General features: G+C 44.4%; 1 protein-coding gene across 1 annotated transcript in view; it reads right to left on the bottom strand.

Moving 5' to 3' along the window:
* Positions 1 to 25,895, bottom strand: part of SERINC5 (serine incorporator 5) — a 129,090-nt gene that overhangs the window by 26,869 nt on the left and 76,326 nt on the right. Inside the window, exons 3-7 of the mRNA XM_006143515.3 lie at positions 16,371 to 16,549; positions 15,097 to 15,179; positions 11,657 to 11,750; positions 3,651 to 3,862; positions 393 to 488 (exon numbers count right to left, since the gene is read on the bottom strand). Coding sequence (XP_006143577.1) covers positions 393 to 488; positions 3,651 to 3,862; positions 11,657 to 11,750; positions 15,097 to 15,179; positions 16,371 to 16,549 — 664 coding nt within the window. The remainder of the gene's footprint in view (positions 1 to 392; positions 489 to 3,650; positions 3,863 to 11,656; positions 11,751 to 15,096; positions 15,180 to 16,370; positions 16,550 to 25,895) is intronic.

The raw sequence follows: 25,895 nt of genomic DNA, 5'->3' as shown, positions 1-25,895 counted from the left end.
TTCAGCAAATGGTGGATCTGGGCTCAGAATGTGTATCCTGCTTCTCATTCTTCCTGTTACAGTCAGAGAAATGTCTATCGAAAGGAAAGGAAAATAATAACTAAAAGGAAGCAACAATAACAAAATTTTTTCCTTGAAAATAGAGCAGGAAAATGCAGAGTAGGCCTAAAAGCAAACTAAAGAGCACATCTTTGTTCTTTCCCGTACATAGCAGGTAAATCCAAAAAAAAAAAAAAAATTTCGTTTTTATAGCCCAGCTTGAAGATTTTATTTATGTTTTTTAAAAAAGGCTAGATGATCCTTGATTTAGCTGAATGATTTAACAATACCTCACTACTCCACAAATAAAAACATTCCTACCATGAACACGTACCCTAACAAGGCTGGCTTACCTACTTCCACAGGCTTGCTGGACAGGGCTGAGAAAGTGAGGTACGTGACGTAGCAGCTTATGAGCCCTGATTGCAGGAGCCCGGAGTGCGGCTGTCCTGGAAAATGACAAGAGACAGATTGGAGACAGGCTTAAAAAAAAAAAAAAAAGGTACATAATGTATTTCTCAGACAAAACTAAAAAGACATTAAGGGAAAGTTTTACATTGGGTCTAACACTGTTATTTTAGAGACGCCAACATCTTAGCATCTCTGCCTAACTGCCTTGTCCCTGAGGTCTGTAACATTAGTTCTTAAATCACAAGATCAGAACAAAGATTACCACTACTATTTGTGAGATGACACAGCTGAGTGGGGTAAATGATAGGCCAGAAATCCCAGGGCGTGGATTCTGGATTCCACGAAGCCATCAAATGCTTACTGTCCATGCCAATGCAAAAAAGCTCGTATCTATCAATGGGAAAAAAAAAAAGCTTCTGGGAACACCAGAACACCAGATCTTGCTCAGGCTAAAGATGAAGGTTGTGGGCTTAGCACTCATTGGGAGAAGGGCATTCAAGTTACAATACCAAAATTAAACTAGGTGCCTGTCTTTCAGGATAACCAAGATGTGTCAGGGGATTCCCCTCTCCCTTTTTTTAATGAAATTTTCAATTGCCTGCTAAAATGAAAGTTTTACCCAGTCTTCCCTATGGTTCAATTTGTTTTCAGAGTTATCATTATGAAATTGTAATTACAAATAAAGGTATACAAAAAGATCACTTTATGTCACTCTTTGGCTTGAGAATAAGATTTATTGGGTTGTCAGGAAAGTCATAAGCATTTTTGCATAGAAAAATACACACACAAAAAAACACATTCTGACTTTTCTAACCTAATACCTTAGCAATTAAAGGCATTAAAATATTTCAAAATGTTATACCTATTTCAAAAGGTAAATTTTTAAAAAAGAATTATTTATTTACTTAATTCCATTTGTTATTGTTATTGTTATTATTACTACGCTTTAATTTGACCAGAAAGAGACAGACAGAGAGAGAGAGAAAGCAAGAAGGTAAGCCGCCAAGTAAAGGCCTCGAATCGTGGGAATCGTGGTCATCCATGTTGGAGTCTAGCACCTTTAACTATCACACCACCCCCCAGTCCCCATAAGGTAAGATTTAACACAGAGGAGATTTTAATCTGAATATCAGTAACTTGTTCTAAGAAATTCGTTTTTGGGGAGAGGTTTTTGCTATAGGGAACGTGCACTCGCCAGAAAGACAGAAACAGAGACAGAAAGCGAGAAATCACCCCCCAGGGGGGATGGCCACGCCACAATCCCTTCTCCTCCATTCTCCTCTTGGGATCTTGGGCACGCACGCACACGCACCCGGTGTGAGTTTAAGCCACTGGGTCCGGTACTCGAACTGCGGTCAACTACATGGGAGTCCAGCAACTTAGCCATTACGCCAACTGCTGGCCCTGTGTTCTAAGAAATTCTAAACAGATCAATTAAATGTATTAAAATAATAACACTCTCAACTTCAATTATGACCTTGAAATTTTAGTAGAGAAAAATTTTAGAAGTATTTGCTACTAGTTTCCTTAATAAAACCACTATTTTAAAAGGGACTCAAGGGGGCTATAAACTTATTAGTCATATTTTCTTTTTGTTACTTTGATGCCTAAATATCACATTAATAACCTATAGAATAAAACACCTGTCACCAAATATCAGACCAGAGACATCACTCTGCATAACCCCCAAAGATAGTATACTGGTTAGATATCAGAAGTAGTTTATGAATGGGGAGCTGGCAGGTGGCATAGTGGTTAAGGGCACTGGAGTCCCACATGAACGACCGCGGTTCACATCCCAGACCTGGCAGCTCGCTTTCTCATTCCCCTACACCCAGTCTCTCTCACTGGTCTCTCTCTGGTCAAATTAAAATAAATAAACAAATAAATAAATAAATAAATAAACAAACGCAGTTAGATAAAATAATTCTTTTTTCTAAAAAGTAGTTTATAAATGACAACTCACACCTATACTTTTTTTTTTTTTTAGCTAGAAGACATGTGTGCCCACCTGAGAAAAAGAGAAGATGAAAAAGCACCCCTCATAGAGGAGGGTAACTGCAATCCCTTCTCCTCTATTTCTCCCTCCTTTTGAGATTTTGATCATACACACAAACATGTGCCCAGAATGTTTTTCAGGCAGCCAGGTCCAGGACTCAAACTGCAAGGTTGAACATTTGAAATCCAGCTGTCTTAACCACCGTGCCACCAGCTGGCCTCACACCTACACTTTCTAAAGCACTTCAAATTCTAGTCTCTCCCCTTTTGTGGTGAATAACCATGAGCAAGGTCAGGCTCCCATGTTTCTGCCGACTTCACTGAGGAAGATTTTGGGTCTGGGTTAGCTCACAGGGCCAGCTACTGGCTGAGTCAGGATCAGGCTTCCTGCTTCCTGATTCCCAGGTCATGCTGTCAGTGCTCCCTGGCCCACAGCCTTGAATGAACCATCACCCCCAAAACGTGGCTCCTTCTGGAACCTTCTCATTCCAGTTTTACAAGGAGATCACAGGCAGGCAAGTGCATACGCACCATGCTTCATATATGCTGTTCTGCTTTGGATAAAGGTTTATCCCCTAAAAGTTCATGTGTTGGGTTGTACTGTAAAGGCGGTAAGTGAAAACTTAATCCCTTCATGATGTTCCAGAGTGGGGCCTTTAAGGGTGAGAAGCTCATTAGGGTAGGACCCCCATGAACGAGTTCTGGTAGGTTTATAAGAGAAGAAAGGAAACCAAAGCAGGCAGAAACTTATGGACAGTCACTCTGCTCAAGATTCTGCTCTCTGCCATATGAACCCAAGGTTTGTTCCTAGACGCTAGACCTCTATCGAGGGAGCAGAATTAAACCTTTATTCTTACGAATTACTCAGCCTCGGGTAATTTTGTTAGCAACACCAGAGTAGACAAGGACATATACTAAGAGCATTTTCCATTTAAAGCCTCCTTGCAGTGCATTATTTAGTAATGGCAATATCTACCTTCCTGTTGACTGACTTTTTTGAGTTCGGTTCCTCTGTGACATGAGGTAAGCTTGGCTATCATGCCTGGCCCAAGTGTGGCCTATGAAGGGGAGACTGAAATCTGCTTTCCTGTCACTGGCCCATCCACAAGAAGTTAAGGAATGACCTAAATTTCAAAAAACCATTGTGTTTTCTCAGACACTCAGAATCAGTATAAATAAGGAAAGGAAATCAACGTGCTTACGGTTTTGGACACAGGGCGAGATGGCTACCACTGAAATAAGCAGGCACAGGCCTCCGTTTACTCCCAGCAGAATTTTGTTTTCCATGCAACGGTCTTTCTGTGTATAGAACACCGCCATCAAAATCAAGCCTCCGGTGGCGATGGAGTACATGATCAGCGTCGCCAGGGCCAGAGAGGCGTACCACAGCTTGTTCGTGGCTGTGCCTGCAGTCCTGTTTCTCCAGGAAGTGGATGAGAAGGAAGGGAGAGGGGAAAAGACAAGTCAATGACGCCCAGGACTCTGCCATGTACCATCCCTCAGGGGCTAACTGATGCGACCAAGTCCCAGGCCACTGTGATGGAGCTGTCCCGATGATATGCTCCATCAAAGCTAGAAGGTTCTGGTAGATACAAATGTCTTGGTGCAAGGTTAGAATTTTCTCTAAACAATGAAAGAATTCTATCTTCTCTTTTCTAAAAAAAGAATTGATAATTATTATTATTATTATTTTAAATGTTGCTATAGGACACATGTGCTCACCAGAGACAGAGAGAGGGAGGGAAAGTGAGAAAGCAAGTTGCCATGAGAAGGACTTGAACCACAGTCAGCCATGTGGGAATCCACCATGCCACCTGCCACCTGTTGGCCCCAAGAATTCCATTTTCTTTCTTTCTTTTTTTTTTTTAGAGAGATTTTTGCTATAGGACACATGCACTCACAGAAGAGACAGAGACACAGAAAGTGAGAAATCACTCCCCAGGGGAGATGGCCATGCCTCAATCCCTTCTCCATTCTCCTACTAGGATTTTGGGCATGCAAGCACACACGCCCAGCCTGAGTTTGAAGCCAGGTCCAGTACTCGAACTACAGTTGGCCATGTGGGAATCCAGTGACATAACCATTACACCATCTGCTGGTCTCAATTCTGTTTTCTGACACAAGTGTTTTCATCATCTAAAATGAATACCCACAGACTATCTTGGTTTTTCTGTTCAGACTGAACTACCCTGACACAGGTTTTGGCAGCACTAAAAGGTGGCTCTTCACTGAGGCTCCTTCTTTTTTCTTTTTAAATTTGCTAAAGGGCATGAATGCTTGTCAGAGAGAGAGAGAGAGAAGGAAAGCAAGAAAGCACTCTCCCACAGAGCATGGTCATACCACAATCCCTTCTAGGCCATTTGTCCTCTTGGCACTTTGGACACACACATATACACTCCTGGCATGTTTCCCCAGCTTTCGGGTCCCCGAATCAAACCATGCAGTCAGCTGCATGGGATCCAACCACCTCAACCACCACAACACTGTTTGGCTCTTGCTGAGGCTCCTTCAGGTTTTCCACATAAATGCAGAGCTTGGGGGTGCCGGTCTCATTCCAAGTGCTACTAGCAACCCCGATGGCACCCATCTTCTCCCTCAGAAAAAACTGGCTGACCTCAGCTCTTCACTTCCTGTATTGAAAAGGAGGATCTGTCATGGTGCTGCTTCTGCAAAATAATACCAAGAAATGGTAAAGAACTTGACATTTCAAAAGAGTGGAGAATCTACTCACTCAAGAAAAGAGCGAAAACTTGAATGGGCTGTTATAATAAAGAAAGGGTATGCACTTTCTAGATTCTGTGCACATTAATAAGGCATGGGAGAAACAAGTGGTGGTTTAAGGCCACAGACGTTGTTCAGAACAAAGGAAGGAGTGTTTAGGAAGCTAAAGGCAGAGGACAGAACCACAGGGTGAATGGACTGAATCACTGTCATCTGCCGATGATTAAACTGCTCTGTGACCACATTCTCCCAAACCTTCACAGAGAAAGCAATTTGCTAAGTTTTCACACAAAACTGGAAAGTGTTCAAGCAACCCAGCTAAACTCCTTTAATGATGAAAAAGTTAGGGCAGCCAGAGACAAAGACAATAGGGAGGAAAGGTCAGCACGATAATGAGCATGTATTCCTGAATCTGAGCCAGACACTCCAATGACCACGGAATTATTCTAACGTGAGAGGCACACAGGAAATGAGAGAAAAAGGGAAAACAAGCCAGAGCCAAATAACAACAGAGAACAGAGACGGGCTGAATCACACACAAAAAGGTGAACGCTAGTGCTTGGTGCGTGGGCGAGGGGTCACTTTTTCTCCCACTAGTCTTTTGGGTTATATTATTAGTATATGAAGGGTTTTCTTCTAATTAGTTAATGTTTATAGTGGCAAAGTCAAATCTTCCACTCTAACAGGAGACCCTGAACTCCAGACATGCATCACCCAACTGTTCATTCAGCATCTTTGCTTGGAGGTCTAACCGGCATCTCAAACTTGACATGTACGGGCTAACTTCTCCATATTCACCTCTCCGTTCCCCAAACCTGCCCTTGTGCAGTCTTCCCAGCCTCAGAAAACAGCAATTCCATTCTTCCACTCTTCCCATTGTTAGGGACAACAACATTTTTTTAAAAAATGGAAAAAGATGATAGTATTGCAGTGAACCTTTGCTGCAGCCTCTCTCCACCCTAATACCACCTAGAGGCAAACTCCTCCCACCTGGATTATCTCCCACTGGCATCCTTATCTGTGCCCCCAGCCTCTGCTAATCTTCTATTTCAAACATAGATTAGATTACACTCCTCCTGTCCCAAAGACCTACTGTGCCCTTTCCACTCACTTAAAAATCAAAGGTTCATTATGTCGGTAGATGGTATGGTAGTTGAAGTGTTGGACTACCACGTGGCTGACCACAGTTTGAGTCCCAGACATAGCGGCTAGCTTTCTTACCCTCGCTGCTCCCCTCTGTCTCTAGTGAAATTAATAATAATAAATAAAAAAACCCAGGAACCAGCAGTTAGCATAATGGCTATGTCATTGGACTCCCACGTAGTCAACCGCGGTTCACGTCCCGGACCCAGTGGCTTAAAACTCACGCTGGGCGCATGTACATGCGTGCCCAAGATCCCAAGAGGAGAATGGAGGAGAAGGGATTGCGGCATGACCATCCCCCCTGGGGGGTGATTTCTCGCTTTCTGTCTCTATGTCTCTCTCTGTCTGGCGAGCACACACGCCCTATAGCGAAAACCTCTCCAAAAAATAAATAAAAATTAAAATTAAAAACTAAAAATAAAAATAAAAAACCCAAAGCTTCTTATATTGTCCTAATTACCTCCCTGACTCCAGTTCCTCCATTCTGTCCCCAAAACTGGGCTACAGCCCTAGTGGCCATGCCCCTTTCCACAACAAACGAGCTCAGTCCAGCCTCAGGCTCTCCCTAACCCTCTCACCTGCTTTTATTTTTCTTTAAACCACTTTGAACCTATTGGATGTTCTCCCAGGAGAATGTGAGCTCCACAGGGCAGGACACACAGCATTCACTGCTATGCTCCTCCTGTGTAGGGCGATATCTGGCACATAATAGGTGCTTACTGAATGCTAGTGTCAAGATTGTCAACTCTCAGTAACTTGGCCAGCTGGGGTGGCGCAAGGGTAACAATGCTCGCCTTAAGAGGGTCCTGGGCTTGCATCCTGGGTACACTGGACATACACATGTGCCTGTGATCCTGGCTGCCTAAGGCTATGTGCTGGATAGTGGTGTGAGGACCCTGCGGGGATGACTCTACCTCTTTCGAGAAATAAACAAATTAAAAAAATAAATAAATAACTTTTCTAAAAACAAACTACTCCATGAAGCAGTGCTAGTGCTGGCAGGGTGGCTGGTGGTCCTGGTCCTGCCACTCCCTCACCGTTTGGCCTTGTGATGGCATCTAATCCTTGGAGATATTCAGATAAGCACCCTGACTCATTAATCTTCACGTTCTCTCAGTGCGCACATCACCACGCCTGGCTCACAGTGATAGTCTAAGGGCCAAGCTGACTGATGCGAACCGAGAAGCCCGTGGATAAAGAGCGGGACAGGATCGGCCTAGGACAGTCTAGCCACAGCAGCAAGCAGGCCTCAGGGTGGGAGTACTGACTGGGCTCAGGCTGGAGGCCAAACAAAACCCAACAACAGCGGCAAAGGAAACATAAACGCTCACACATTTCGGAATGGGCTTTCATCAGGAACATCTGAATATGAGGGGACTCCAAAGAGACTGTAGGGGCCAGCTGCACGGTACGGCGGTAGTGTGCTGCTCTAGAGTAGCTGGATCCCACACAGTGACCACGGTTCGAATCCAGGCCCTGGGCACACGGGCAAGTGCCTGGGCTCCGACAGGTTAGGGGACTGAACTGGAGGAGGGGGATTATGGCATGCCCAGATCCTATGGGCACTACCAAAACTACCAAATTAGTTTAATTTAAAGGAAAATCACAGTATTAGTGAGCTTCCTAGCTTATTCTCAATTTTAGGGTGCCTGCCTGCCTGCCTGCCTCCCTCCTCCCCTCTCTCATTTTACCATGTACACACAATATGGCATAATGAATAAAGAACATTTTTTAAATTAAAAAAAAAATGGAATTAGCACACAAGTTTATTCTAGTGTAAAAATGAGAAAACTATACATTTTCCATGACTTTTGGAAGACCCCCCCCCTTTTTTTTTTGCCACAGGGTACATGCACTCACAGGAGAAACAGAGAGAGATTAAGAGCAGAAAGCGAGATATACTCCCCAGGGGGGATGGCCACACCACAATCCCTTCTCCCCTCCGTTCTCCTCTTGAGATTTCAGGCACGCATGCCCGGTGTGAGTTTCAAGCCTCCAGGTTCAGAACTCGAACCTTTCACCCATGTGGGAGTCCAGCACCTTAACCTCTATGCCACCTACTGGTCCCCACTAACTACTTTTTATTTCACTTTCTAAAAAATTAACACTGCGAATCACAAAGTTTAAGCGAAAAGAAAAAGGCCCACATTAAACGTCTAGTCGGGCTACATCATTCTACAGGTGTGGGAACCGAGGTCCAAGAAGCCGAGTGACTGCCCTGTCCTGGCTGCCTGTGGCCTTCCCTCCTGCAGCTGTCAGGATCTTTGTCCTCTCAAGATGTTTACAGAAAGAAAACGGAGGGAAGGAGGAAAGAAAAAAGAAAGAAAAGAAGAAAACGCACTCTGGCATCACAATAGTGATGAGTATTATATTTTCTACACTAGCCATTTAAGTTGGAAAAAAAAAAAAGCAAAAAACCCACCAAATTAGTTAAATATAAAGGAAAATCACAATATTCATGAGCTTCCTAGCTTATTCTTGATTTTAGGCAGACAAATCAACTAGAAATTTGTGGACAAAAGGGCTTTTTGCTAGGATAGTGGCCTTGAAGTCTGAACAATGGCAACATTATCTGCTGTAAAGCTCCTAAGCCATGTTCACTGAGTAGTTTTAGAAAGTCCGTAAAGCAGCTAAACTCTTCCTAAGTGCCCGTTAAAACTCGGCCTCAATAATTAGTCTGGAAAATGGCTTCAGAATCAATCGAAACAATACGCCAGAGTGAAGAAGCAGAAGTATCCTTAAGGGAACAGCCTATTTTAAGGGGCGATCAAGCACTCAGTGTCAGAGATGCTAATATTTTACCACAAAGTTCCCTACTGGAAGTGCACCTTTAAAATTTGTAGGATGATGGATTTATTTTGTCCAAGAAAAAAATGTAAAGCTGGCCATGGTGGCGCTGTGGTAATGCGACACTCCACAGTGCAGAAGCCACTCAGGACGTCCAGATGTGTGCCCACCAGTGTCTCTGCGCCTAGCTGGCTAGGGCTGGTGCTACCTCACGATGGGAAGACCTGCAGGGGGTGCCTGTCGCTGTCTCTGTCTCTCTGCCTGTCCTTCTCTCAGGAGAAATAAACTCAAAAAAATAACTTTAAGGGACCAGCAGTTAGCGTAATGGCTATGTCACTGGACTCCCACGTAGTCGACCGCGGTTCGAGTCCCGGACCCGGTGGCTTAAACTCACGCCGGGCGCGTGTGCGTGCATGCCCAAGATCCCGAGAGGAGAATGGAGGAGAAGGGATTGCAGCGTGGCCATCCCCCCTGGGGGGTGATTTCCTGTTTTCTATCTCTCTGTCTGTCTGGCGAGCGCACGCGCCCTATAGCAGGTGGGGGGCGCACGCCCCCTTAAGAAAAAAAAAAAAAAAAAAAAAAATCTCTCAAAAAAAAAAATAAATAAATAACTTTAAAACTTCAGAATTAAAGCATACTAGAAATTGCCATGGAAAAATTCTATTAAATCAGTGAAAATGTATTTCCCTCTTGATGTAGGTATTTCTTCTGTACAAATGAAGAGGGTCACAGAAAACTATCGTCATCCAAGCCATACCTTTCAGGAATATCGCATCAAAATAAGATCTAGTAAGGTCCACAGCATAAACTACTAGGCTTCAAGGATGTCCCAAAAAGCAGGTGACATACAGGAACTTATATAAAGCTGGTGTGGTGGCATACACCTGTAGCCCCAGCTTGGGTGTGCTGAGGCAGGAGGATCATGAGATCGAGGCCACCCTGAGCAACATAACAAGACCCTGTTAAAAACCTACCAAGCTGGGGACCAGCAGGTGGCATGGTGATTAAGGCACTGGACTCCCACATGGCCAACCACAGTTCAAGTCCCAGACCTAGTGGCTTAATTTCTTACTTTCTCTCTGCCTATCTCTCTCTGGTGAGACAAAATAATTAAAAACAAACAAACAAAAATTCCTAAAATAAAAATACCTACTAAACTGAAGAACATACTCAGAAAAGAAAAAATTGGATACTATATTTTGTTTTGTTGAAAATAAAAATAAATTTCATATGGCATTTTCCCCCTCAAAGTTCAGTATCAAATAAAATGATGCCCGCAACATAATAAAAGCCTATTAGGTACAAGCATGTAATTTATATTTTATAAGCAAAGTAAGGGAACAGTTCATTGCTTTGCTTAGAATCAACTTGGCGAACTCAGGGGCTGGACTTTCGTCTTGTCATTTCCTCAAGGTGGCTCAGCAAAAAATTAAACTAGCTATTAAGGACTGGGCACTGGCCAGCTACAGCAGCACAGTGGTAACACGGCATTCGGTGACGCTGAAGACACAGAGGAAGGTTTCAAGTCCGCATCCTGAGGTCTCCCTGCATACCAAGTTCGTGTGCACATACCCATCACCCTGGAGGCTGGGATGGATCACCTTCCCTACTTCTGAAAATCAGAAATAAAAGGATAAACTTTTTAAAAGAAAGAAAGAGAGAAATAAATGGATGTGAGCATTTCCCAACTTGTCAAGGATATGGATTCTATTTTCAAGGCACTTAAGAGTTTATCTTTTTAAAAGGCAGGAGGTTACCATCTTTTCTAAGGTAGCATAACAAATTTCTCTAATGAAGGGATCCTTCCCCTCTTAGTAGCTGGGAAAAAACTTTTTAAGAGTTTGATGGAGAAAATTATTCTATCTCATACTTTTAGCAGGAGATGAAGTTCCAGCTTCAAATTACATGTTTTGTTTTTAATCTGGTAAGAACAGAAGCTTAAGGTGAAGCCTCCATTCTCCGCCACCACGAAATCCACAGCACCAGGACCAAAGAGTACAAGAAGCTCGAGGGTGGCTAACTCACACCGTTGGCTGACTTACATCAAACGAGAGAACGCAGGGGAGAAGAAAGTCAACAAGACAGTAAGTATAGAAAGGAAAGGTAGAAAGGTATTAGAAACAGTAATGGAGAGATCTAAAAAGCAGGTGAGGGGCCAGCTAGCAGTGTGATGGTTAAGGTGGCTGGATCCCACATGGCTGACTGCAGACTCAAGTCCCAGACCCGGCAACTTAAAAAATACACTGGAGCATGTGCTTGTGTGCCCAAATCCCAAGAGGAGAATGGAAGAGAAGGGATTGTGGCTGCATACCTCCAGGGGCAGGGAAGGGTCTTTCTCACTTAACTTTTTCTCTGTCTCTCTCTGGCAAGTGCACACACCCTATAACAAAATTTAAAAGAAAAAGCAACAATGAAAGGAAATTGCCAGCAAAAATCGTTTTTTGTTGTTGTTGTTGTTACAAACAGGCTACAATTCAGAATGGAGCCTTTAGCGACACTGTGGGCAGCTTCTCTGAGTCAGTGAGTTCACTTGGAAGCTGTCCACAAAAGCACATACCAGTTCTTGTTCCATTTGTGTGCAAACTCCACGATCAGGATGAGCTGGATGCCTATAAAGATGAAGCCTCCAACGGCTCCTACGTAACGCCAGGCTGCAAAAAAAAGACCGCCCAGAAGGCGGTGATATGATCATTCCATATGTTCAGCTCAAAAGACGGTAGGCAGGGACCACTGATGCGCACCGAATGCTCCTTAGCTCGCAAGTAATACATCGATTCCCAAACACCCATAGAAGGTGGGCACTACTACTGTATGCACTGATAGCTGAGAAAACTGCGAGTCTGTATAAGCTGATGCGTCATGGCCAGTCAAAGGCGTAGCTGGGATTTGAACATAGGCAGTCTGGACCTGGAGCATCAGAATTTCACCTTCACACTACAACTGCTAGGTATCAGAAGAGAGGCAGGGGCCAGCAGGTGGCTAAGGCTCTGGACTTCCACATGGTGGACCTTGGTTTGAGTCCTTGACCTGCCAGCTTGCTTTCTCACTCCTCCCCTCTCACTCTCACTCTCTCTCTGTCTCTCTCTGGCAAGTGCACATGCCCTATAGCAAATAAAAAAAAATACTAACAATAAATAAAATTTAAAATTTCTTTAAAAGAAGGGACCAGCAGTTTGCGTAATGGCTATGTTGCTGGACTCCCATGTAGTCGACCGCAGCTCAAGTCCCGGACGTAGTGGCTTAAAACTCATGCCAGGCGGGGAACCAGCAGTTAGCGTAATGGCTATGTCGCTAGATTCCCACGTAGGCGACCGCGGTTCGCGTCCCGGACCCGGTGGCTTAAAACTCACACCGGGCGCATGTGCGTGCGTGCCCGAGATCCCGAGAGGAGAATGGAGGAGAAGGGATTGCAGCGTGACCATCCCCCCTGGGGGGAGATTTCTCGCTTTCTATATCTATGTCTCTCTCTGTCTGTCTGGCGAGCACACACGCCCTATAGCGAAAACCTCTCCAAAAAAAAAAAAAAAAAAAACTCCCGCCGGGCACATGTGCAAGCGTGCCCAAGATCCCGAGAGGAGAATGGAGGAGAAGGGATTGCGGTGTGGCCATCCCCTAGGGGGTGATTTCTCGCTTTCTGTCTCTCTGTCTCTGTCTGTATGTCTAGCTCGCGCATGTGCCCTATAGCAAAAACCTCTCAAAAAAAAAGAAAAAAAAAGATGCAGTAATTCATAAAACACACAGTGGTCCATAACTTAAAAACAAAAAGCACCCCCAGAAAAATCAAGAGTTCAAGTATTATTGGGTAAGAAGTCACAATGTCTAGTGAGGAAATGAGGTTGATTGGGAGAAGTGGACTCAGGTCTGCTTCTGGCTCTGCTGCAGATACAGTGTAACCGTGGATGAGCCTTATCACATGGGTTACAGTTGTGTATAAAATGATTGAGCTGGACCAGGGAACTTCAAGGTCTCTTTCCATTCTAAATAAACTATTCTAATAAATAAAAGTATCTCTGTGGGGAATAAAAAAAGAATGGAAAAAAAAGTTAAAGAGTATTTTTGGTAAAAGCAAGACTTGGATATATCCTTAAGGCGTATATAAAAAACCAGTATGACCTTTAGAAACCAGTAGGATCCAGTAAGCAACTACTTGAGGGATTACGGCTGTTCCATATAAACTGACACAAAGAGAAGGCTTTTAATGTGTTTATTAGGACACAGAATCCATGTGGGGTGAAGAGTTTTTTTAATAAAGAATTATTTATTTATCATTATTATTATTATTCTTTAATTTGCTACAGAGTACATGTACTCACCAAAGAAAAACAGAGAGAGAGAGAGAGAGAAAGTGAGAAAACAAGCCATCAGGTCCAGGACTTGAACCGCAAATTCACGTAGGAGTCCAGCACCTTAATCACCACGCCACCTGCTGGCCCCAAATAAAGTGTTTTGAAATTCAGGCTTTCCCCCTAGCTCATATGAAGATGTGCACCCCTTTCCACTATGATGACGACAACACACAACGAATTTCAGCAGGTTCTGTGAGTAAGTGCAGGAATTCAAAACTCCGCAGCTGCGTGTACGTATGTTCACAATCAAGCTGGAGGGTGCCTTTTTTTTTTTTTTTTTTTTTTTTTTTGGGGGGGGGGGGTTTTTTTTTTTTTTTTTTGGAGGGAGAGGAGGTTCTTGCTATAGGGTGCGTGCGCTCGCCAGAAAGACAGAGAAAGCAAAAAATTCACCCCCTGGGGGGGATGGCCCTTCTCCTCCATTCTCCTCTTGGGATCTTGGGCACAGATGCACACGTGCCCGTGTGAGTTTAAGCCACTGGGTCCGGGAATCAAACGACGATCAACTACATGGGAGTCCAGTGACATAGCCATTACTCCAACTGCTGGTCCCCAGAGGGTGCCTTCCTACCGGGCCTGCAGCAGGTTCCTAGCTGCTACAAAACCCTGTGCTGCCTGCTGTTGGGTTTTCTGTGCAGAGTTCAGAACAAAGAAGGTCTCCCTGGGCTCATGGAGTCATGCCGAGGTGACGAACTGGTTTAAAAACAAATTTTAAGTACCTCATTTTCCCACTAGGACAATAACTTTAAAATAATCATTTTAGTTCTTTAACCTTTAACAAAAAGTTCTCACACCTTGCCCAAATGGGACAAGGAGAGGGAGGAGTGGGAAGGACAGAGTGTGGGCAGGTAAGACAGGATTTTTTTTTTTTAAGACTAAAAGAAAATCAGTAATTCAAAATACCAAAGCCATCCTGGATTACACCTATGAATCAATTTACAAAATGGGTAAAAACAAAATAAATAGCATGCTGGGTGGGGCTAGCAGGTGGCATAGTGGTACATTGCTGGACTCTCACATGGTCGAGCACAATTCTAATGCCAGACCGGGCGGCTTAAAAATCATGCTGGGCATGTGTGTGTCCAAAATCCCAGGAAGAGAATGGAGAAGGGACTGTGGCTGGCCATCCCTCAGGGGTGGAGGGTGGGGGTGATTTCTCACTTTCCCTCTCACTGTCTGTTTCTGGCAAGTGCACAAGTCCTATGACAAAAAACTGCGGGAAAAAAAGACATGCTGGAAAAAGGCAAGTGATTAATAGACACAAAAATGAAAAATTATTTGCTGATGACAATGTACATAGTAATGTTTTTGACTTGATTAATATGCACTGTATTTATGCTGGGGAAAAAAAACCTTATTATACCCTGTAAAGATGTACTGTGATTAAGTGTCAATTTTTTAAAAATTATTTATTTACTTTTATTCATTCATTCATTTTATTTTGATTTGACCAGAGAGAGACACAGAGAGAAAGAGAAGGAAAGTGAGAAAGCAAGCCACCAGGTCCAGGACTCGAACCGTGGTCAACCATGTGGGAGTGTCCAGCGCCTTAACCACCACACTACCTACTGGTCCCCAAGTGTCAATTTTAAAGGTAAATAAATTAATAATAACAACAACAACAAATTAGGTACCCACAACACCCCATTTATACCGTTCAAAAAGGTGTCCTGGTCCGGAATGAAGAAAGCACCTGAGCACATGGCTCCCAACAGCAGCAGTTTAAAGAACCAAAAGCTAGAAGGAAAAAGGAGGAAATGTATTTAAGTGATAGTCCAGGAGGGACAAAAGGCCTCTCAGAAGGTAAGCAGTCACCCCACAACACCACCTTTGGACGTGCTCTCTCCAAATCGAGACGAAGTAATGACGTGACCGAAGAATGCCTTTTCCCCAGTCAGAAAGATGGGGACAGCCTCTGACTGTGTACAGCAGGATTTCCTTGCCGGGGTGGAACCAGCTTGGTTCTCTACCCATTACAAGGGTAGAGACTACGGGGGGACTCTGTCTCCAGTAAATTTCTCATTACTGTACCAGGTGTGCCCAGTAGAATTCTAGCTCTCAGGTCACTCTGTGGCGACCACTGAGGGGCCGAAGGAATTCATCCTCTGAGGTTCCCTGAAAATCACTGACAAACGCAGACTAAAAGGCATGCGGATTTATTTGAACCTACACATATGCACACAGGAACCACACAGAGTGTGGCTCCAGGGAAGGCCCAGTGACTGGGGGTTTTATCCTACAGGACAGAGGTGGTCATCAATTATGCTAAGAAATGGGGGCAGGGGAGGAAAATGCAAAGAACTGTGTCTTTCTGAGCCAGGTGTCACAGCTCTGTCCTCTTCCTTCCTACCCAAGAATGGTAAGCCAGCTTGTATCTACATCCACCTTAGTGATGTATTCAATAAATACATGCAAACTACTTTTAGTTTTTTTTTTTTTAGTTTTTTTTTTTAAGTTTGCCATAAGGTGCATGTGCTTGCTGGAGACAGAGAGAAAGTAAGAAAGCACCCCTAAGAGGGGGATGACCATGACACAATCCCTTCTCCATACTCCTCTCAAGATTTTGGGTATACACACACATGCATCAAGCGTGTTTTTCAGGCCATCACATCTGAGACTCGAACCATGTAGTCGGCCATGTGGGATTCAGTCATTTTAACCACCACTCCACCTGGTTGGTTCCCAAAACTGCTTTACCAATGGCTAGCAACTGAAGTGTTGTGTCTGCAGACCCCAGGAATAGCCATCTCAGAAAATGCCAGAGAAGGGTGACTGGACAGTATATTTTTGACTCCCTGTACAAGGTCCCCTTCCCAAAAATTAGTCAACAATTCCAACGAGGGAAGAACAGTGAGAGGGTCTGGCGAGTAGAAGGACCCTGAGATACTAAGGAAAGGAGAAGGCGATCACCAGGAAGAGAAGACTTACCCATTGTGAATATGAGCTCTACAGCTTTTGCTGTTGTCGATTTTTAAGGTCAGTAGGCAGAAGATAAAAAAGAAACAGGCCATTCCAAAACAGACTCTGTACACCGCAGAATACCCCACCAGCGTCTCACAGGTGTCGCCAGCTTTAATGCCTTTGCAAATATCTTCAAAAAAAGGAATCTGAGGAGAAAGAGTTTAGAAAAGTCATCAGTTAAAACCGAGGAAAAGTGGGGTTCTTACAATGTTCACTAGCCTACAAGTTGAAATCCACTACAGAATCATCTCATGCACACAGAGAACCAAACTGAGGAAGGAGATGATCTTCTAAAGTCTTTTTCCTAATTTTCTCTAAATCTTTTCTTAAAATACAGGGTCAGCACATAGCATGGTGGTTACGGCACTTGATCCCACATGGCCAACTCCATGGTTCGAGTCCCAGACCTGGTGGCTCAAAATTACACCCATGTGTGTATATGTGCGTGTACAAAATCACAAGAGGAGAATGGAGGAAAAGGAACTGTCACATGGTCATCCCAAGTGGGTGATTTCTCACTTTCCCTTTCTTTCTGTCTCTGACAAGCACACTCATCAAATTTAAAAAATGGTGTTCATAAAGTACCACTTAGTTTTTACTTATCCCAAATGATTCCTGAAATCCAATATTGGAATCTTCAAAAATTACCGGAGCCAGTTCAGGGTATGGTGGTTAAGGCGCTGGATTCCCACATGGCTGACTGCGGTTTGAGTCCAGGACATGGTGGCTTGAGAAACATGCCAGACACATGCACACCCAAAATCCCGAAAAGAGGGTAGAGGAGAAGGAACTGTGGTGTGGTGATTCCTCCTGGGGGGGGTGCTTTCTCACTTTCTCTCTCCTCCTCTCTGCTTCTTTTGGAAAGCATATGTGTCCTACACTAAACTTTTAAAAAAAAGAGAGAAGAAAAACATGCTTATCAACATCAAAGTTGAATATTCTTCAGAGCAGAAAACAGATTCAAAATCACACGATGGCTGGGGTGGCCATGTAACCTGGTGGTTAAGGACCCAGAATCTCTCATGGCTCACCACAGGTCAGGCCTCAGCCCTGGTGTGTGTGTGTGTGCACGTGTGAGCTCAAGAGCCTAATGAAATGGAAGTAACAGGATTATGGCATGGGCACACCCAACTGGGGGTGTTTTCTCTCTCCTTTTCCCTCAGGCAAGTACACATTGCCTGGCAATTAAAACGAAAAAGTCATGTGATAGCTGTTATTCCCAAGAAAGACAAAAACATTGCAAATAAAGGTAAACAAAGCTGGCAATAAAATTAAAGTGTCATAATGAAGATAATTTAGTTTCTTCTCCAGAAAGATCTTAAAGAAGCAATAACAAAGGCTATTAAGACGCCCATAAACAAAACAAAGACTAAATTTAACTGCAGTTCTGTCTCCAGAATGAGGATTCCCTCCCTTTAAAAAGCTTTCTAATCATTACTATAACTAAATCTCAACCATGTCGTTCCAAACACTCCCGAATAAGTGGCTCAGACAAAATGCATTGTTTCTACGACCCTACTAAGGTACTGCTTCACGAAGAAACACCAAACATTTTGTTTTCAGCAAATTTTGCAACTGAGAAAAGCACACTCATCAAATTTAAAAAATGGTGTTCATAAAGTACCACTTAGTTTTTACTTATCCCAAATGATTCCTGAAATCCAATATTGGAATCTTCAAAAATTACCGGAGCCAGTTCAGGGTATGGTGGTTAAGGCGCTGGATTCCCACATGGCTGACTGCGGTATGAGTCCAGGACATGGTGGCTTGAGAAACATGCCAGACACATGCACACCCAAAATCCCGAAAAGAGGGTAGAGGAGAAGGAACTGTGGTGTGGTGATTCCTCCTGGGGGGGGTGCTTTCTCACTTTCTCTCTCCTCCTCTCTGCTTCTTTTGGAAAGCATATGTGTCCTACACTAAACTTTTAAAAAAAAGAGAGAAGAAAAACATGCTTATCAACATCAAAGTTGAATATTCTTCAGAGCAGAAAACAGATTCAAAATCACACGATGGCTGGGGTGGCCATGTAACCTGGTGGTTAAGGACCCAGAATCTCTCATGGCTCACCACAGGTCAGGCCTCAGCCCTGGTGTGTGTGTGTGTGCACGTGTGAGCTCAAGAGCCTAATGAAATGGAAGTAACAGGATTATGGCATGGGCACACCCAACTGGGGGTGTTTTCTCTCTCCTTTTCCCTCAGGCAAGTACACATTGCCTGGCAATTAAAACGAAAAAGTCATGTGATAGCTGTTATTCCCAAGAAAGACAAAAACATTGCAAATAAAGGTAAACAAAGCTGGCAATAAAATTAAAGTGTCATAATGAAGATAATTTAGTTTCTTCTCCAGAAAGATCTTAAAGAAGCAATAACAAAGGCTATTAAGACGCCCATAAACAAAACAAAGACTAAATTTAACTGCAGTTCTGTCTCCAGAATGAGGATTCCCTCCCTTTAAAAAGCTTTCTAATCATTACTATAACTAAATCTCAACCATGTCGTTCCAAACACTCCCGAATAAGTGGCTCAGACAAAATGCATTGTTTCTACGACCCTACTAAGGTACTGCTTCACGAAGAAACACCAAACATTTTGTTTTCAGCAAATTTTGCAACTGAGAACTTTTTACATCAGAACAGGATGTCGAGGTATAAGACATGTAACTGTATTTACCCAACTGTGCTACTGACCAAATTAGTGCGTGTGCAGGATACCAGATAAAATACATAAGGAGAAGTGAAATGTGAATTTCAGGGGCTGACAGTGGTACAGCGGGAAAACATGACACTCTGGGAGGCTGGCTCACATAGAAGGTTCTTGGTTTGCATCTGGAGACCTCCCTGAACATACACGGCACTTATGCACCCATGATCCGGGGTGGCTGGGACTGGAAGTAGACTATGGCATCAAGACCCTGCTCATGGTGCTATCTCTCTGTCTCACTCATGGAAAATGTAATATACCTAAAAAAAAAAAAAAAAAAAAACACTTTACATTTCAGTTTAACAATGAATTCATTTTTTAGTACATGCATGCCCTGTACTTTATTTTTTGGCTAGGGAGCATGTGCACTTGCTAGAAAGAGACAGAGAGGTAGTGAGAAAGCACGCCGGATGGTCAGACCAAAATCCTCTCTCCACTCCTCTCTCAAGATCTGGGGCACACATGCACATCTGTGATGCTTTTCAAGCCACTGGGTCCAGGACTCAAACTGCATAGTCAGCCATAGAGGATCCAGCAGCCCTAACTGCCACGCCGACGGCTGGACTTCATGCTCAGACTAAATATCACAGGGGACATATTTATGCTGCAAAATTAATCACTGGCAAGAGACAAAGCTCAAAAGAAGATCTGCTGGGAAGGGCCAGGTGCATGCCCTAAGAAGCCTGTATGCAAGGGGAAGGCTGGGGCACCTCTGGGTGCAAAGGGAGGGCATTCTGGACCCAGGGGTCAGACCTGAGGCAAGAGGACAAGTCAGATGGCCACTGGCAACAGATAAAGAAACCAACACAGGGAAAACAGAAATCCTATAGGTAGAACTCACAGCTGGCAGGACTCTCTGGATGACAAGAATGAATACAGGATGGAGGAGGCTTTTTAAAATATATATACATATATACACACACACACACATATATGTGTATACACACATACATATATAATCATTGCATATCTTTACAGCATACAAAATGATTTTTCCCAGTGTGAACACAGTGCACATTAGTCAAGTCATAGATATTACCTGTATGTTATCATCAATGGAAAATTTTCATTTTTGTTTCCATTAAACACTTCCCTCACCCCCCTCCCTCCCTCCCCCTGATACCCACCCCTTCCTATACTGTTTCTGGTACCTTCAGTTGCCTCTCCTGCTCTTGTCTGCATTTCACGGCAGAAACTGAAAGATTGGAAAGTGTGGGGCCAGTAGATGGCATGGTGGATAAGAATGCTGGGTTCCCACATGGCCAACTGCAGTTCAAGTCCTGGACCTGGCAGCTTGCTTTCTTGTTCTCTCCTCCTCCCGCCCCATGTCTCTGGCCAAAATTAAAATAATAAATAGGGACCAGCAGATGGCGTAATAGCTATGACACTGCACTCCCATGTAGTCGACCGTGGTTCAAGTCCTGGACCCAGTGGCTTAAATTCATGCCAGGCACATGTGTGTACATGCCCAAAATCCTGAGAGGAGAATGGAGGAGAAAGGACTGTGGTGTGTCCATTCCCCCCCCCGGGGGGGAGGGTAATTTCCCACTTTCTGTCTCTGTCTTCCTGGCAAGCATACACGCCCTATAGCAAAAACTCAAAAAAGAAAAGTAAATAAAGTTAAATAAAATGATTCTTAAAAGTGTGTGTGTGTGCACATGTATTAAAAAAAGAAAAAAGACTGGAAGGTGTAATAGCAGGAGGCTGCTGCTTTTTTAAGGTGCTTCTGTCCGAGGTCCTGGGCAGCACAGCTGGCAGAGGCCAAAGGGCAGAAGAGGAAGGCAGATGAGGAACTGGCATGTCGGCCTACAGAGTCTGAGGCCACCCAAGGCATCATCCTACGGCACCCCAGTGAGAAATTCTGGTCGGGAAATTGCTTTGTAACAGCAACTGGGCCTGGACACAAAGATACAGGAAATACCAACACACAGGCAATGACAGACGTGGTCACGCGAGGGACTTCTAAAGGGAGTTTGAATTTTTTAGCTGTATTTTAATATGAGTAAACAGCATGGTTAAAATCTTCAAAGACTAGTAATGAAGGACAAAACGAATGCTTCATTAATCATTTCATCATTCGTCAAAACAAAAGTTACATCTGTATGAACAGTACTAGCAACCAGACAGTAGTGTTGTTTAAAATATGTAAAAGTTATATTCCTGAAGGAGGAACCACACAACCACTCTCATCAGGGCATTTTATAAAGAATACGTGGGATTTACTGCCTTGGCATACTCATTAGGTTGTTTTTTCCCTCCCTCCCTCCTCATTCTGCCAGCAACACTAACTCCAACCCCCTCCCACATGCACACCCGCACCTCTTTCACCCACGCCAGCCCACTTTCTTCTCTTTTGCTGCATTTTTTTAATGCTAGTGGGCGCATGATCTTGCCAGAGAAAGAGAGAGAAAGCATCCAAACGGTGTGGTCATGGTGTAACCCTCCCTCCTCCATTTGTCTATCCTGTCAGGATTTGGGGCGTGCACGCACCTAGCCTGTGTCTCAAGTAGCTGGGGATGGGACTTGAACCACAGTCAGCCATGAGATCCAGGTCCCTATGCACAACACTTAACTACTGTGCTATGGGGCCAGTCTTCTTTTTTTTTTTTTTTTAAATTAATTCATTTCTCTCATTAGCAAAATAGAGACACACACACCCGACAGGGGGCACACACCCAACACCGTGACTCACACCCAGCCTCAGCCAGCCCTGATCATGGTTACATGCATGCCCGGGAGGGCAGCACACACAAGCCTAGAACCTGTCGGTGATGTCAGTCTCAGAGTGTCGCATTCTACCATTGTCACATTTTACTGCTACACCACCGTCTGGCCCCACATTCATCCTCAGACCCTCCCTACTCCTGCCCCACACCTACCACTCTCCTTTCCTTCTTGCTCTAAAATCCATTTCAAGGAGCAAGCTAATACCAGCAGCGATGAGCTACCACGCTATCTTCTACCTCAACGACTCCCCTTCCTGGTTTACCCCAGTCCACCTGGACCATGCCCAGAGCCTCTTAGACTCATCACGGGGTAAGTATGTGGCACTGCACATTTCGTCCAAAATAAAAGTAGGCAAACAACCCCCTGCTCCAAAAACTAACCAAGACGTCCTTTATGCTCTGCGGGTGACTTAGCACATTTCACCTTCAGTAAGTGGGGAGTATTTTTAGGCAAAGAATCTGTAAGTTGAACAAGGATTTTAGCAAGAGGAATTTGCCCTGATTAAATATTTGCTGTTCTAAACTTCATCCCAGTTTAGGAATAAGAAAACATACATCACGCACAGATTCCACACCGCGGGTGGAGGTAATGCGCTGGCTAAGGGTGTTACCTCTTAAGTCTGGCTCTGGGCATCCGAGGACAAGCGTGCTGGGATCACACAGTGTCTGCTGTTTCTGGGCAGACCTCTGAGAGCAAGGGGCTTCCTCCCAACTCTCAAAGCAACCAAACCCAAAGCCATGAATTATTGACTAAGAATAAACAAGCGGCTCGCATGGACTTCCAACTAAACCCATGGCTAACTTGGGCAAGTTCCACGCCCCCAGACGCCATTTCTCCATCTGTAAACTGAATTAACACTGCCGCCCACCCATCTCATGGAATTGCCCTGAGAATTACATCAGCGAATCCTTGTGAAATGCTCACCACAGTTCCTAACCCTCAGCAGTGATTAAGTTAACGTCCTCGATTCTAAGCTGCTATCAGACAAGTACTTTCAGCCCAGACTCAGTGGTGCAGAAGTATACTAACTACAGCGCGGGAAGCCGGGAGACTGACTGTGATGTCAGATCCTGAGCTGACCTCAAAACAAACTGGGTGCACGTGCACCCGAGATCCTCAGGAGCCGGAGAGCTGCAGAAAGAGACCAGAGCATACCAAGACCCTGCCAGAGGGAGGGGTGCCTACCTATGTATCAGGTGTACATGCTCTCGTGAATTACATTTTTTAAATAAGTAGCTTTTTTTTTTTTTTTTAACTTTCAGGGACCAGCAGATGGCATAGCAGTTATGTTGCTGGACTTCCACATGGTTGATCACGCTTCAAGTCCTGGATCCAGTGGCTTCAATATCATGCTGGACACGTGTGCATGAGTGCCCAAGATCCTGGGAGGAGAAAGGAGGAGGGATTGTGGCATGGCCATTTCCCCTGGGGGGTGATTTCTCACTTTCCCTTTCTCTGTGCCCCCCCCCCCCAACACACACACACACACACACACACAGGAGCACATACACACTAAAGCAAAAAAAAAAAAAAAAAAAAAAAACCTCTCCAAACACACAACACAGAAACAAAGGAAAAAGAACTTTCAGGGAAGAGAGCCATAAATACTACATGAACCATGGATTAACATGGATTAATCATTCCAATTCACACCTGGGGAGAACCAAGCCTCTTAGAATTCAGTAGATGCTCTATTCACTTTATGGAAGTATTCACTGTAGATCAACTTTTTCTTTTTAATTTGTCAGAGGGTGTGCTCACTGAGGTGGTGGGGAAGGTTAGAAAGCACCCCCCACAGGGGTCAGTCATGCCCTAATTCCTTCTCCTCTTCAGATTTTGGGCACACATGTACCCTCACCCAACATGTTTTTCGAGCAGCCAGGTTCAAGATTTGAACAGCACACCCAGTCATATAGGACCTAGCCACCTTAACCACTGTGCAATTGTCCCAAGATTAACTTCCTCTTTTTTTAGCTGATTTTTTTTTTTTTGAGAGGTTTTTTTGGTATAGGGCGCGTGCACTCACCAGACAGACAGAAACATAGAGACAGAAAGCGAGAAATCACCCCTCAAGGGGGATGGTCATGCCACAATCCCTTCTCCTCCGTTCTCCTCTCGGGATCTTGGGCATGCACGCACACGCGCCCGGCGTGAGTTTTAAGCCACTGGGTCCGGGACGTGAACCGCGGTCGACTACGTGGGAGTCCTGCAACATAGCCATTACACTAACTGCTGGTTCCCGCCCAGGTTAACTTTCAACAAGATAAACCCTGCCCTACTACAATTCTTAAAAAACTGAGTTCCTGGGACCAGCAGTTAGCATAATGGCTATGTTGCTGGACTCCCACGTAGTCGACCGCGGTTCACGTCCCGGACCCAGTGGCTTAAAACTCACGCCGGGCGCGTGTGCGTGCATGCCCAAGATCCCGAGAGGAGAATGGAGGAGAAGGGATTGCGGCGTGACCATCCCCCCTGGGGGGTGATTTCTCACTTTCTGTCTCTATGTCTCTCTCTGTCTGTCTGGCGAGCGCACGCGCGCTACAGCGAAAACCTCTCCAAAAAAAATACTGAGTTCCTAAAACAAGCAGTTGGAGTAATGGCTATGTCACTGGACTCCTATGTAGTCAACTACGGTTCGAGTCCTGGACCCAGTAACTTAAACTCACGCCGGGTGTGTGTGTGTGGGCCCAAGATCCCGAGAGGAGAATGGAGGAGGATGGGTTTCGGGTGGGCCCCCCCCCCCCCGGAATGATTTCTCGCTTTTTGTCTCTCTCTCTCTCTCTTTCTGGTGAGCACATGCGCCCAATAGCAAAAACCTTTAAAAAAAAAAAAAACTGAGTTCCAAAACACAGAACTCAGTTATCTTTCAGAGACCTAGCAGCACTCGAAAGTAAGCATGTTTGAACTCACAAATCAAGGAAAACACTCCTGTAACATGGACACACATATTAACCTCAAGGAGATGGGGCCAGAGGACGATCCACATAATCCTGTCTACATAAGAAAGTTGCTAGCGATGCCACCAAAACTACTTCAATCTCAAGCAAATAACTATAAAGAAATAACGAAGAGCAAGGTCTACAGAACTGGCTGGTCAGGGGCCCAGATGCTGGAAAGAAAGCACAGACTTCGGAGTGATTCTTGAAGAAATGGAGAGAAAGAAGATGAGAATCAAAGTGACTCTTACAGAAACAAAGAGGAAGAAGACGGCATCCCGGTTCTGTGACGCAGTATTACTTGAGAGAGATGAGAAATACTGTTATCAGCAAAGCCGATCATTCTTACGATACAGTACACCACATTCCTAATGAGCTGAAGGAAGCCAAGCTCCAAAGAAAGCTCTGGCAACTCAGCGTGGGCTTTAATTAAAGTCATGAAAACTGGAAGAACCAGACCCGTGAGCTCTGTTTAATTAACATCCCTTACTTCAAAATGAGTCTGGACCAGAGCCTCTTTCTCTCTACCTCTCCCCATTCCTGATACTCCACATATCTTCAAACCCGGGACAGTTTGTTTTTCTCCATGAAGTAATTGCAACACCCATGACTAGGGTACTGTCAGCCAGCAGTGGACAAGAGCTATGAAATGGGAGATACCGGCTAGCCTCCACCCTCCTCGGCCTGCCTCTCAGCAACCGAGGCTCGTTTTTCACTAAGTTACTATCTTTGAGACCCTTTGGGGACCCTGGGGGATACTCTAAAAATTAAAGGATAACCACCACTAGAATTCCTTTTGTTCGGACGACTGAACATTTTTGTCTATTAGTTTGCTAGAGGGTTTATGTGCACTCCAGAGAGGGACAGGAAACAGAACCAGCCCAAAGGTGTCTATACATTTTTAAGAGAAACGTCTACATTGTGTCATGAGTAAAAGCCCAAAGAGGAAGTAAAATTCCAGAATCTGCCACTTCTCAAACCAAGAACTTTATGCCCCCCCCCAAAGAGTAATCTCAAAGCATGCAATGACGGGGAGCGATATCTGCATCACAGCTTCTCCCCCACCAGACATTTCGTCGGGATCAAACAGTCACAAGTAGGACTGAGCAGCTAGAAAACAAGCCTA

This window comes from Tupaia chinensis, unplaced genomic scaffold, assembly GCF_000334495.1.
Source record: "Tupaia chinensis unplaced genomic scaffold, TupChi_1.0 Scaffold000099_1, whole genome shotgun sequence".
In the NCBI taxonomy this organism is placed as follows: Eukaryota; Metazoa; Chordata; class Mammalia; order Scandentia; family Tupaiidae; genus Tupaia; species Tupaia belangeri.
The sequence above is the reverse complement of the archived record's forward strand: the minus strand, read 5'-3'. Positions and strand labels throughout refer to the sequence as shown.